This window comes from Trachymyrmex cornetzi, unplaced genomic scaffold, assembly GCF_001594075.2.
Source record: "Trachymyrmex cornetzi isolate Tcor2-1 unplaced genomic scaffold, Tcor1.1 scaffold412, whole genome shotgun sequence".
In the NCBI taxonomy this organism is placed as follows: domain Eukaryota; kingdom Metazoa; phylum Arthropoda; class Insecta; order Hymenoptera; family Formicidae; genus Trachymyrmex; species Trachymyrmex cornetzi.
The window spans coordinates 499,895-513,453 of NW_017298876.1; the positions used below are offsets into that span (position 1 = coordinate 499,895).

The 13,559-nt window shown below is 33.4% G+C and overlaps 1 protein-coding gene across 3 annotated transcripts in view; it reads right to left on the reverse strand.

Moving 5' to 3' along the window:
• Window positions 1-3,489: 3,489 nt before the first annotated feature.
• Window positions 3,490-13,559, reverse strand: part of Amph (amphiphysin) — a 47,802-nt gene continuing 37,732 nt past the window's right edge. Inside the window, exons 2-9 of one of the 3 annotated variants that reach the window (XM_018512467.1) lie at window positions 11,548-11,683; window positions 6,773-6,963; window positions 6,148-6,420; window positions 5,793-5,911; window positions 5,530-5,573; window positions 5,094-5,279; window positions 4,147-4,289; window positions 3,490-4,042 (exon numbers count right to left, since the gene is read on the reverse strand). In XM_018512467.1, coding sequence (XP_018367969.1) covers window positions 3,962-4,042; window positions 4,147-4,289; window positions 5,094-5,279; window positions 5,530-5,573; window positions 5,793-5,911; window positions 6,148-6,420; window positions 6,773-6,963; window positions 11,548-11,683 — 1,173 coding nt within the window. In that variant the 3' untranslated portion in view covers window positions 3,490-3,961. Of the gene's footprint in view, window positions 4,043-4,146; window positions 4,365-5,093; window positions 5,280-5,529; window positions 5,574-5,792; window positions 5,912-6,147; window positions 6,421-6,772; window positions 6,964-11,547; window positions 11,684-13,559 lie in introns of all 3 variants that reach the window. The other 2 variants (XM_018512466.1, XM_018512468.1) reach the window with 2 other exon arrangements.

Sequence of the window (13,559 nt, forward strand, 5' to 3'; positions counted from 1 at the left end):
GAGCGCCCACACCTCTCGAGCGGAGCAACTCCTTGCGACACGCGCCGCGCCCGTCCGGCGCGCAGTTTTTATGAAGCGTCGCGCGAGCCGTGAATCTTGTTAGACCAAACCAGATTGGTGAAGCCCCGCGACACGGCATCCACGGCCAGCTCCTCCGTTTCACTCGTGGCTGAGCTGCCTGCGTATCACCAGCACCGTAGGGCGCGGGGGGCGCGCACGTGTCCGCTAACGAGATTAAAATCGCCGAGTAGGAGGAGGTGCGGCCGCCACCCGCCGGGGAGGAGGCACGGAGAACGTAACGGCGCGGCGCTGCCTGTCTTACCGATCATCGCGCTCCCTGCTTTACCGACCGACCGTCGCCGGTGCGGTGAAAATACGGTTCTACAATTTTACAGCCTCCTAAAAAGAGAAATCTTCAATCTAATACGAATTAATAGTATATGTGATCTTAAAATATTTGAATTTTTTTAATGACACTTTCTCGCGTTTCCGTAAGAATTTAAAAAATCCTGTATTTCTCAATTTTTTTTGCTTTGTAATAATATTTCTACTTTTTATCCGCTTAATTTAATCCTTTTGTCTTTATCTTTTATTTAAATTGTTTGTTTTCTTCATAGTGACGTTTTCTGCTGTTTTCTTTCCGTTCGATGCAAATCGAAATCTTCGAATTGAATTCTTCTTATCCACCGTAGGATTCGTAGTCATCTCATTGGCTGCTGCTCTTCACTTGTTCAATTATTTTTATATTAAGAAGCCGCAATGCTGAAAGATGCGCTTCAAAGTTTTTAACAAATTTGTCAATGTAATATTTGAACTGAATACCGTTCTGTTAAAAAATGCCCAAAGAAATCTAAATTATCATTTACAAATTAATTTGCGAACGTAGCGTAACATTGATTCCCTATATTTCATCACCTGCGTTGTTTCTCCATGCAGGAATCAGTAAAAACGCATGACACAAAACTGTTACTATTGTTTGACGAGAGGATTACGTTTAGCATGTGAGGCTTCACGAAGCCTATAACGACAGATTTCTAGAATATAATATATACATAAACCCTTGTAATAAGTTCTAAAAAAAAATAAGTTTAATTGAGGCATGTCGCGCTTGCAATCATTTCTTATTTCAACACTGATCAATTTTATTTTATTTTATTTTATTTTTGCTCGTGAAAAGCTACGGTTTTTGCTAGATATATGATATAAAGTTTGCAAAAATAAAAATAAAAAAATTTGTGGTAATCGATGTACGACACGATAATTTCGTCAACTTTTCGATTGTAACGAGTAAATGTTTAAAAAAATTATCAAATACGAGATAGAAAGAAATGATCAGTTACGCGCCCATTATAATGAATCTTTATTTCCATTGTAGACAATTTTTTGCCTTATTTATCTATTTTTGTTTTTCTAAAATGCGTTATGTATCAATATATAAAATATTAATTTTTAAATGACACACATGGATCATTCATGTTCACATATATATCATTATTTCAAATCTTTCAAGCTTTAATAAAATCCTTTTTATATTAGTATAAACAATATAAATGATTTTTTCCTTTAAATGAGAAACAAATTTAAATTTATCTTCCAACACTGAAGGAAAAATTGCTAACGGACACGTATAACCCATATATGTTATTAAACATTATTTTTGACAAAATAAAAATTTCCTTTTCGCTAAATTTTTGCTTATTATGCATACTGATAAATATTTGTCAATCTGAATGTTATAAGGGATTTGTTCCTCTATCTATAGATAATGAGATTAATGTGACGTACAAAAATATTTTTTTTTTATTTTACTATTGACTTTTATTGTTTCATTGTTTATCTTTATATATTTTTATACTTTGATAGTAATAAAATAAAAATCAAATTTTCTGAGTTTTCTTAACATTTTAATTATCAAACAGATGTGGAGTATTTATTATATATATCTATCTTTGTCAAGTCCTCTACACTTACACAAGATAGAAAAGTATATTTTTATATTTTGGATAAGAAGAAAAGCTATTGTTTACTACTTTTTCCAATATATGCGCATATATTTAAGCATCTTGCCAAATATACTTGAGATAGTAAAGTTAGTAATACATTGATACTTTCAATTTTTTCTTTTTTTTTGTTTTTGTCTCATAAATGCAAAATAAATAATATACTTGTGTTTGTATACCATAAAAAAAATTTAGTGCATAATTAGCGAAAGGGATTTTTTTGTCATATCCGTTCTTAATATTTAAATGCATTATCTTGCATCATCTCCACTCGATAAATATTTTGATAAAGTATAATCACATAATTATTATTGCACATAGTATAATGTAAATTTCGGGTTTGAAAGGATTAATTAAAATTTATTCGAACATCTCTCTAGGATTGCAAATTTGTACAGACTTTCTTTTTCTTTCTCCTTGTGTATGTTAAAAATATTACAGTATTTTTTTTTCAGGGAGAAATTTAAGAAACCGAGACAACTTATTAATAACGTCTGCAAAGTCTAATAATTTCGTAACATTAAATCAATCCTCGAAACAAATGGCCTCTTTCACAAAAAGGCACTTGAACTGTCCTATTCTTGTACAGTAGACCAGCATGATAAAATAAAGACACACAATTCTTTCAAAGCTGATATTTTCTCTTAATGCTAACGCTGTAAGTATGTACGTATGTATATATATCATTACAACACTATTTATTACACAAGATGCGAATACAAGATTGTTTCGGCAGATCTAACGAGTATTGATCGAATCTACAAAAGTTTCAGGGTTGAATTGTTACGTATTCGTTTTCTATCTTGATAACATGAATAGATACGGGAGCGATAATAATTATAGCAATATATATAATAACAGTAGTAATAAAATATTATAATAAACGCTCTCTCGTCGCTATCCGATTTTCTACATACATGTACATAAAAGATTTGCGGACAAATAAATAAAATTTGCGCAAAATAATTCATGAATAGATTTTACTGGAGAAAAATTCACGATGCTCCAAAAAGCGGAGAAACAACAAAAGAACTATCAATCATAAATACACAAAAGCTATACTCTCATCTCATTTATACATCGTAATATTTATTTCTCTCACGTATAACCTTTTCGATATCTATTGTTACGTCGTTGAAAAATTTGGCATGCGAATCGTGGCGAGATTTTAATGGGAGCTATCACTAGACTCTCGAACTGTAGGCGAGTAAATAGTATAGAATCTTACCTTACGAATGCAGACAGGTAGTTGGACCTTAAAAATTTTATGATCGCCCCTCCCATTAAATGGCAGAAGGGGGTTTACTGAAGTGGCGCGCACGTTTTTAATCTTGAAAATGTACGTCTCTTAGTAATAATTTTCCAGTGGCCACAAAGTTATCTCGTAAAATACTCTTAAATCGTATATATAGATCTATGTACACAATTTCATAAAATAATATTAATTTAATATATAGATTTCGTTTTATATTATATAATATTGCATATCGTTGTGTATATCGCATGTATGTGCGGTGTGTGTTTTTTTATTGTGTATACGTGTTACAATATATTATTTAGTCGCTTAAATATGTCGTTTGATTATTATTCGTGATGTGTATCGTACGTTTGATATGAGAGGGTCAATCCCATATTTTTTTGACGAATAAGAGTGAATGTTGGCACAGACAGTGGCTGGGTTAAGGCACTTTGGGGTGATTGATTCTCTCCGCAGTACCCTCCAGCATAACTATCTTATCGAATTCTCCCCGCTCCCTCTCCGTATTCCTCCTGCAACCTTGTCGCCTGCTTTTTTTCCTTTCCGCTTGCTTTTACTTATATACGCCGTACGTAATATTATTCTCGCATGACCGCGCGGCTCTTTATCTCCCACTTAATTACGCGATTCTTTAACTACTTTAAAGTAAAATACGCTGTCTCTGATGAGCATTGGAGTGTAAATGGCGAATCGAGCACAGCTTTCACAGCGGTTTCGTGAAGTTTCCCGGGAACATACCCTTTTCATTGGTTCCTTCTTTGATACCCATTAACCAGCCTTCTTCCTGTAATGAACAAGAAACATCGTAAGAAGAACCGTCGGACATGTTAATGAATACGTTTAGATTTTCTAACATGTCGAGTCTTATTTATTCCAAGAATTACGAACCTGTTCTTCAGGATCGTCGTATTCCACCACGCGGATAATCTCGCCAACGTCGAACGATAACTCGTCCACATCCTCACGACTGTACTTGTAAGTGGCTTTAACCCTGTATAAAACACCCGGCGGCAGATTGTCTGTTGTCGCCCCTATAGAGAAATTAGCAGCATTTTCATATTCCGCCTCTAGAACGATTGAGTCCGCCCCGTTAGTCATGGACCTGCCTGTGATTTTGTTCGCATGGAGACTTTGATATATATATATCAATTGTGTGCAAAGTTTCGTTTTATTCGTATCACATTAGCGATTGAAGATTGCATTTGCGTTCGCATTTGCGTCTCTTGACCAATCAAAAAGGAATTGCCGGCCAGCGGCTTCTTTCCAATTAGTTAAGAGATGCAAACGTGGACATAATCACCAATCACTAACGCGATATGGGCATAATTGCATAATTAACGTTTAATTTCGCATCTAGGTCAAATTAACTACGATCTTGTTTCGGCAAGACCATGCACATAGGGGCAAGCAGCGTACTACTGTTGTATTAACAATTATCCGATATTGCAAATTTAGTAATACTTGATTCATTGTTACGTTACATATGCACAAATTTACTTTGAAATTCGAAACAATTTATTGAGCTCAACTTTATAAAATAAATCAATCGACAATTAAAATATCGTTTATTTGTTTTTGCAAAATACGGTTCAATTATTTTAATTCATATTTACTAACTTCGATAACAAGAATCTTTGTTACTGAATTATGCAAATATTTATAATATTACAAACGAATGACGCTAAAAACACTATTTTTATATTATTAAAGATAAAAATTCGACAATGAAATGATTACACAAGATTATTTCAGTTGAAATAGCTAAGATCAAATAACGCTAGCAAAAAGGCACATTAAAAAACACGGCAAAGTTTAAAAATTCGCGAACGGCTTACCAACTGGAATATCATATAGTTCCTCGACTCGTTTAGAAGGCGCGACTGCGTTCTGCGGCGACGCATCCTGATTATTGAGAGAGTTATCATTGCTATTAGCGTTGCTATTAGCGTTGCTGTTAGCGTTGCCGTTTATCTGGGTGGTCGGCGACGTGTCTCTGGCAACGGGCGCGGTATCATCTAAAGCTGAAACACGCGAGAGAAAGCACACTCAAAACTGAATGCCGAGCCACAACACGGCCTTGTGAAGCTCAAAGCCTTTTGGAAAATGTTTCGCGTTTTGTTCTACGTGTAGCGAGGACGTTACAGGCATACAAGTGTTAGTGTAACATATATACATATATATATATATATACACATACATATATATATATATATATAATTAATATACACGCGCACAAATTCAATTTGAACAAAGATACAGCAAAATAATTACCTCCTGAGATATTGTTCTGCGCCGGCTGCGTGTTAATTATTAGGCTGAAACAAATCAGTATTATTAATATTATGTAACTGCTACATATCTCTTTCGGTTTTACGTTTTGTATTAATTATTATCGTGTATCATATTTTATGTAACAACCGCTTTAATATTATGTTTTATATAATTGCAGCTTTGCCAAATAATGTTTTCCTTTTGTAATTACTACTTTTATTTCTTCGCAATAATTTCAATTTTTGCAGACTCGATCTACTTACGACGAGTTCGCGTTGGGTGACTTCGGTGATTGCGGTTCCGTATTCTTCTTCAACGTATAAGATCCTCGCTGACTTTCGTTAGCCAATTTATCAACGATTGCTTCTAATTCGGAATATACCTAGGAATATGAATGAAAAGACATAACAATTATATTATAAATTTCTGTAAATTAAAAAATTTTTACATTTTAATAAAAAAAACCGAATTAAATTCACATTAAAGTCTGTTAGAAATTAATAAATAAAATTCTGTATTATTAAATCTTCATTAAAGGAGTTTAAAAAAAATTTTTTTAAAGAACCCATTCTTATTATTTTTATCGATCCTTATTATTACTAATTCTACTTTAGATACCTTGGCACTTTCAGTATGAAACACTTGCTCTGCGGCGAAGAGCGTCTGCAAATTTGTGACGAGGAAAAGAACGCGCGAGTCGTATAATGCTGGCAGTTCGTCGTGCAGCTCGGAGTTTAGTTGTTCGTATGTACGTTTTGCTTCTTCTAATAGCTCCTTCCCCCGGGATACTTTAAGCTCATCCCTCTTCTTTGGATTACCCTGCAACGACTGGAAGTTGTGTCTCTGACTGTCGTAATCCACCAGTTTGCGTCCGCGTTTGTCGACTTTTTTCTGGAAAATCAATGAAATCCTTGAAATGTAACATCTTCGTGTATCTTATTATTAATTTCCTAAACTACAGCCATTAATCTGTTGTAGAGATCAAGTAAATTTCTCGATTCATTTTCAATCTTTATTATTATCAATTTTACTATACAATTTTACGTGTAAATTATTATTCATTGTTTATAAAAGTAAGTAATAAATTATTATTTACTAATTTTTATAAAATAAAGATTTATTAATTTATGCTATTCTAATTGTGGTTTTAATAGAGTTTTACTTTTAAAACAAATGGTGATAAAAAAGTATTATTAATAAAGAAATTGTGTGGTGCAATTATCGAGGATTGCACGGGACGTACCCTCATCTCTGGGAATTGACTTTGATACGTATTGAGTGGTACAAGAACCTGGTCCGCAAGTTTGTGAGTGAAATCTTGCCACAGCATGTCAAGATTTTGTGCCTGCACGTACAACAGATCGTGTCCGGTCCATTGACTCTCGTAGATCTCATTCAACGAGTCCATGAGCGTCTTTGAAGCGGCCTGCACCGCTGCAAAATGAAATACACTTCGCTCAATTTTCTCATCTATTTTTCATTGGCATTTTATTTGTCATTGAGAAAATTTTATTACTGTTAAATGGGAAAACGTGCAGAAGATTCACAAAGAGATTCGCGTGGCAAAGGTATTGGAGGAAGATGAAGAAGACATCTCAAGTTGAAGACGCCGCGTAACGCGGTCGTCGGGAGAGACGATGTTGTTTCGCAAGCCGTAGAGAGAAACTTTTTCACGCCGATTTTCCATCACGGCGACACGTGTCTTTTTACTTCAGGAATAAATGTGCGACGCGGGTGACTACTTTCCTGACCTACATCTAAACCTCTCCTAGTGCATTCACCTGCGGCGATAAGCCGATTGCTTACAAATTCCTTCTGCAAAAGTTGCAGAACGACGTTTTATCGCTTGCGTTAAATTTCAAATTGCAAGAGAACGAAAGATGTAATCTTCTATATATAAACTGACATGTTATTTATATGTTAACATTGAAATAAAATTTTCCATCAAAAGATTTCTTTTAATTCTATTATTATATATATTTGATTATTGTACTTAATGTATATATTTTGATTAAACCTACAGCACATATATCCAAAAAATATTGCATTTAAAATCCCTAACTAAATATAAAATAAATAAATAAAATAAACAAAAAATAAATGAAATAAAATAAATTGCTTCACATTGCTTTCACATAGAAAATATCGACTTTCAATGAGTCAACGAATTGGTGCAATGAAACTGTAAGCGCGCATTTCTGAAAAATTTACTTTAAAATAATTACATTTATCAGGGCAAGCATAATTAAGCAGTTTCACGACTACATTGTAAATTAATTCTAATAACCACATATAAATTTTAACAGGCACAACTGATGGCAATCAACATCATTCATGTGGCGCAAATGTACCTAAATGATTCGTCATTAGTGTAAATTACGGTAAACGGGCTGCCATAATGATAATTCTCAGTATAATCGCTTTTTACCCGATTCAATGAGTCGTGCACCGGCGTCCTCGTTATAGCTCCTTCTTTTCTCTCATCTGGAACTTGGACTCAGACATAGAGCATACGACGACGGAAAATTCGCGAAAATTGTGACGAATCGTCGGCGATCGAATTTGCAACGCGTCACAGACACACTTTCATCGTATTTTACCATTGCCCGCATTTATAATGACAGAGGGACTTCGTCGTCGACACCTACCTACCGACACGTTTCGCATGCGGGTATTTATGCCCGTCTGCTAAGTGATAAATGGAAAGCTAAGAGCTGTTAACGCGGATCCTGTGCACTTCGAGATTAACACCTTATCCAAGGAAGTCATCCGCGACCGCATCGCGACGTTTATCTAACGGGAAACAGCGTCCCCGAACTTCGTACCTATTTTTTAAACACATTTTTGGCGATTTTTGGTCGGTCTCTAGCGAAAATTAAAATTCGTGGTCAGCGATGTCGAAACGCAGAGGCTATAAAAACGATCACGTCGCTGTAGACCAGCCAGGCGTGGAAAAGTTGTTTGCGACTAACAATTCGAGTGGGAGGGATTAAAGATCGAATGACGTTTTTCTATTGATTTCGCGCGTGTTTGCTAGCCTCGTGTCAAGACTCATGTTGAGGTGAGAGAGAGAGAGAGAGAGAGAGAGAGAGAGAGAGAGAGAGCGCATCGACGGGTCTCCAGCTTTTAAAACGCGTAATTCCACTCGTGAAGCGGATAGAAACCTCATAAAAACCTAAAGATTTTGTCGAAGGATCATCGGTATGTGAACGTCAGTGTCAATTACCTTGCAAATTAATATAATACGTTTAATTGATATAATTTTATAGTCAATAATCCAAAATTGATAATGAATTTATGTCTATGTGAATTACAATGTACTTCTACAACACAATATGTATATTACGTAATCAATAATCATAATCATTCCATGATTTTGCATTATAAATCACAGTATTATGCCATTATAAATCAGAAACGCAGAGCAAGATGTAACTATCAAGTAAATTTTAACTTTCTGCTCAAATTTGAGTAGTACAAAGTTGTCGTACTTACTGCGCAAAATATTAATTATCTCGTCATCGTATTCACACACAAAAAAAAAACGTACTGTACACAAATAATAATTACTCGCTTTAAGTATTCCAAAAATTCACATATTTGCAAATCTATCAGATATCATAAGTTCATTACATAGTTCATTACAAGCACATAAAAATATATTTTAAATCCCAACTAGTATGATACTTTATGAAATTTGATTTGCTTATTATACATATAAAGTCGCTTCTTCGATCAATTTTCTAATATTCTTCAAAAGGAAATAAATTCTTATTTTAAGGACAAAATAATGAACTTTTTATAATAAATTATTTTAGAATTATTATCAAGAAAGTATTCTTTGTTAGAGATAATTAAAAAAAAAGTGAATTGACCAATTACTTTTCTTAGCAACAGAATGATATTTTTCTGTATGTATTCGAAAGGCCAACGAATTGTCTTTATCAATTTCGATTGTACCTTATCGATTGCAACTGATCGTACCTCGGATTATACTGTCTATCTAAAATATTCAATATTAAATCGTGACAAGGCCATATGGCTTAACATTTCGAACACGGCGCTACTGGAACAGCACGAAAGATTGCGGCGTAGTACGCAAGTTACAAAGTAATTCCTTCCTGTAGAGCGCTATCAAAGGTCGTTTCGCATGTGTCATGTACCTCTACGGTGCATTACCGAATATACAGGCGATTAAAATATTACGCTGGTTCCTCTCGACAGTAATTGATGCCGACGAGCCTGTGCGAGATCGCCGCGTCGGTCTTTATTCAACGTTTGCGAGTTATTCATATCTGTCTGTCATTCATCCGAGAGACGATAGCGAATGGAAGTGTCGATTGACGGACAGCGAAAATCATTTCCCCGATTGTTGCGATGGCAGTCTTCGTTAAGTTAATAGAAATCAACTCCCTATCATGTGAGCGATAAAGATTTCCACGGGAAATTTTCTATACAATTATTTTGATGGTCCAATAAAATTAGTTTCAAATCTGCACCTAACTATAATAAATCAGGTTATGCCGTACACATTTCAAGATTACATTTACATGTAATTTTTTTACGTATTGTTCACGTTAAGGTTACACAAATCTTTTTCATGTGGACAATACAAACGATGTAAAATATATAAATTATTATAAATTGGATTACATAATATAGACAAAAATAATTAAGCTTCATTATTAATATATCTGATTTTAATATTAATATAAATGAAAAAAATACAACAAGCAATAAAAGTTTAAGTGCAGTACAGTACAATGTCAAAGAACATAAACTTCGAATAGATTATTTAAATAGATTACATAATTTACATAGTTTACATTGTGTATACATAAAGATGTAGATTATTATATTTACGTATAAACGCACAATCGTAAACTAAATTTTTTAATATTCCAGAAAAATCGTTCTTTCCGTGCAGCACGTCTTTTCGGCATTTATTAGATGACAAAATTGCACAATTTCGTTTAAGATTCCAAGTAATTTGTATTCTTTTTATCACATCCTCATATGGAGCAAAATTTTTATTTATTTTGTTGTCAGTAGTCAAATAATTTTTATATCGTAATGTACGTAGAGGAAAAAAAGAGGTAAGAGGATACGGTGAAACTGCAGGCATATCTATAAATCAATGCCGAGTTAAACACGTATTGATAAACGCATTTATCTCAATCTGCAAAAAAGAGAGGGCAGAGTACGGAGTTACAGAGCAAATAATTCAGCCTCCACGTGAGCTTAGCAACCAGGTCACGGCGATGCAAGGTTGCGCGAGTCTTTTTTTCTTTTTATGCCACGTTTTGCACGGATTTGTTAATTCGAGTAAGTTATTTTTATAAATGTGCAAAGAATTTTACTGTTTATACTACGGATGTTACGACGGAAAGAAAAGATTGCTAGGAAGATTTTTCAGGAATTCATGAAATGACAAGTATTTTTATATAAATCTCAATATATTTTACGTTAATTAAATTCATATCAAAAAAAGACATTCACAACTGGTTAAAGAATTTATAATTGAAAAAAATAACCTTCAAACAACTCTCTACAATGTAGAAGTTATATTTAAGATATTAATAGCTAACAAGACTCACTAGATGAATAGCTATCGTCGCTTTCCTGCTGTGTAGTTTTAACTACGTAATACAAATTTTTACATCCGTCTAATTATTGTGAATATGTTGTTAAATAAGCGCTTACATAAATTTCTTTCTAATCAATATCGAATATATTCGAAACGTTGATTAGGTAATTAAACGCTTAATCATTCAAAAGCTAAGATGCTTAAGTGCGACGTATGCTATCGTAATTACTACCACACATTCGAGACTCCATAAAAAATTTCTCTATAGCTAACTGTTAAATTTCTGTAAACTTAAGCATTTAATTTATCGCACAATATCACATTTTCCCTCTGTACTGAGTGTAAAACATGATAAACATTAGCGCGTCTAATAAATAACGATTGCCATTTAAAGAAAAGACGAGTTAGTTTTGCCCCGCGGGAAGACTTACCTCGAACACACCTGATGTAATTGTTGAACTCCTTTTGCAGTCTGTTGGCAGAGTTCTGCTGCCTTGTGAAGTTCTGCAGGTGCTCGTCGAATATATCGTCCGCGGTTCGATCAACCTTGCCCAGATTCTGAAGAAACTGCAACGAGAAAAAAAATGCGTATTCAATTTTTGAGTCGTTCGTCTTTATTAGTCACTGATATGATCTACGTATATCGATCGATCCAAAGTGAATGAAATTAATATAATTTGTAAAAATTATAATATACAATAGCAATAATAATAGAAAAATATCTTTATAGGTGCTATAATTTACATTTATACAAAAAATTGTAGAAACATATAAAAGAGCAAAGCTTTAGACGATATTCCCATGAATGAATAACGGCACATAAAGTCAATACGTGCTCGTAAATGAATAACGGTATATATAAAATCAAAACGTGCTCGTGATTTATTGAATCACTGCATATTCATATAATCGGAAAGCTTCCTGAATTGAATAAAGCTCGGCATGAAGTTCGCATATATGAACTTTTACATGAACTCTTCCCACAAATGTTAGTGCTGCGCTGCAGCATAAAGATGCCTCCAGACGATTTGGCCAATATAAGCCAACTTTGTACACATTCACTAAATTGGTCTACATTCATGAATAATTATGCATGTCATGTGTCTGTATGTGCGTTTAATATTTGACAATCTGGCGTACATTGACCGTATCATCTGGAGGCACCTTAAGTAGATGCAAAGTATCTTCATTTTTCATGTAAGTGTTCAAGTTTTCTTTCTTAAACTTTTTAGTCTGATCAAAATTCGACTATTGAAAATAATTTCGGAAACATAATTTTTTAATATAAACATCTTATCTTTCTCATTTAAAATGTATTTATTTTAATAGCGTTACCTATTATACGGAGAGAATGATGTTGCTAAAGTATTCAAAATTTTAGCTAAATATCGATAAAAAAATTTTGACAATCTAGCAATTAGTTTGAGTGTCCTACCTAAAAATTTTGATGGTCTATCAAAATTATCTTTACATCTGTATCTAGCTAAATTTTTGGATACTTCAGTAAAATCTTTCCGTTTACTTTTGAATAAAACATTCCATCTATGTCGAATATTAAAACACTAGTATAATTTTCTAGCGATGTAGTGGTTTAATATACTTATAAATATGACTATAAATTAAGATCCAAGTTTTGATATTAAATATTTCAAGAATCCTCGAACTTTTATTAAAATAATTCTTGTTTCTAATTAAGAAACTATTTATGTATCGGTATTTTTGTTGAGGAAAAGTTTTGATTTACAAATAAAATCTCCATACTCTCGTAAAGTTCACGAGTACATTTGTATGTATATGTCTCGTGGTTGACTACAACAATGCGGGTAAATGTATGGCTATCGTAAATGAGGCCTTTGAACCGCGCTCGTCACGAAACGATAAACACCGTCTGCATTATCATCGCATCGTGTGGAAGATCTGTGATAATTGTGCTCGGTCTTATACTGCACCTGTTATTTAAACTTTAATTAATATTATCTCACGGATGTTACGTACATCAATATACGTCAACGTTAAAGAACCTTAAGCAGTACATACTTATTTCAAGTAATAAAATATTTCATGTACATAAAATCATGAATATCATGCGTATATCATGTATATCATGAATTTATTTATGAGATGGATAATAATATAGGCACATACATATATCCTAAATCTTACGAAGTCATTCAAAACAGAAAAGTACTAATAAATACCAGTAAAAATAATAATAAACAGATTATCAATTTTATCGAATGCATAATATCATGTATATCATGAATTTATTTATGAGATAGATAATATAGGCATAGATAATATATCCTGCATCTTACGAAATCGTTCAAAACAGAAAAGTACTAATAAATACGAGTAAAAATAATAATAAACAGATTATCAATTTTGTCGAGTGCATTAAAATGATTTGTATTTTTGCTGTTACTTTCTCAATCTCTCTTGCCAA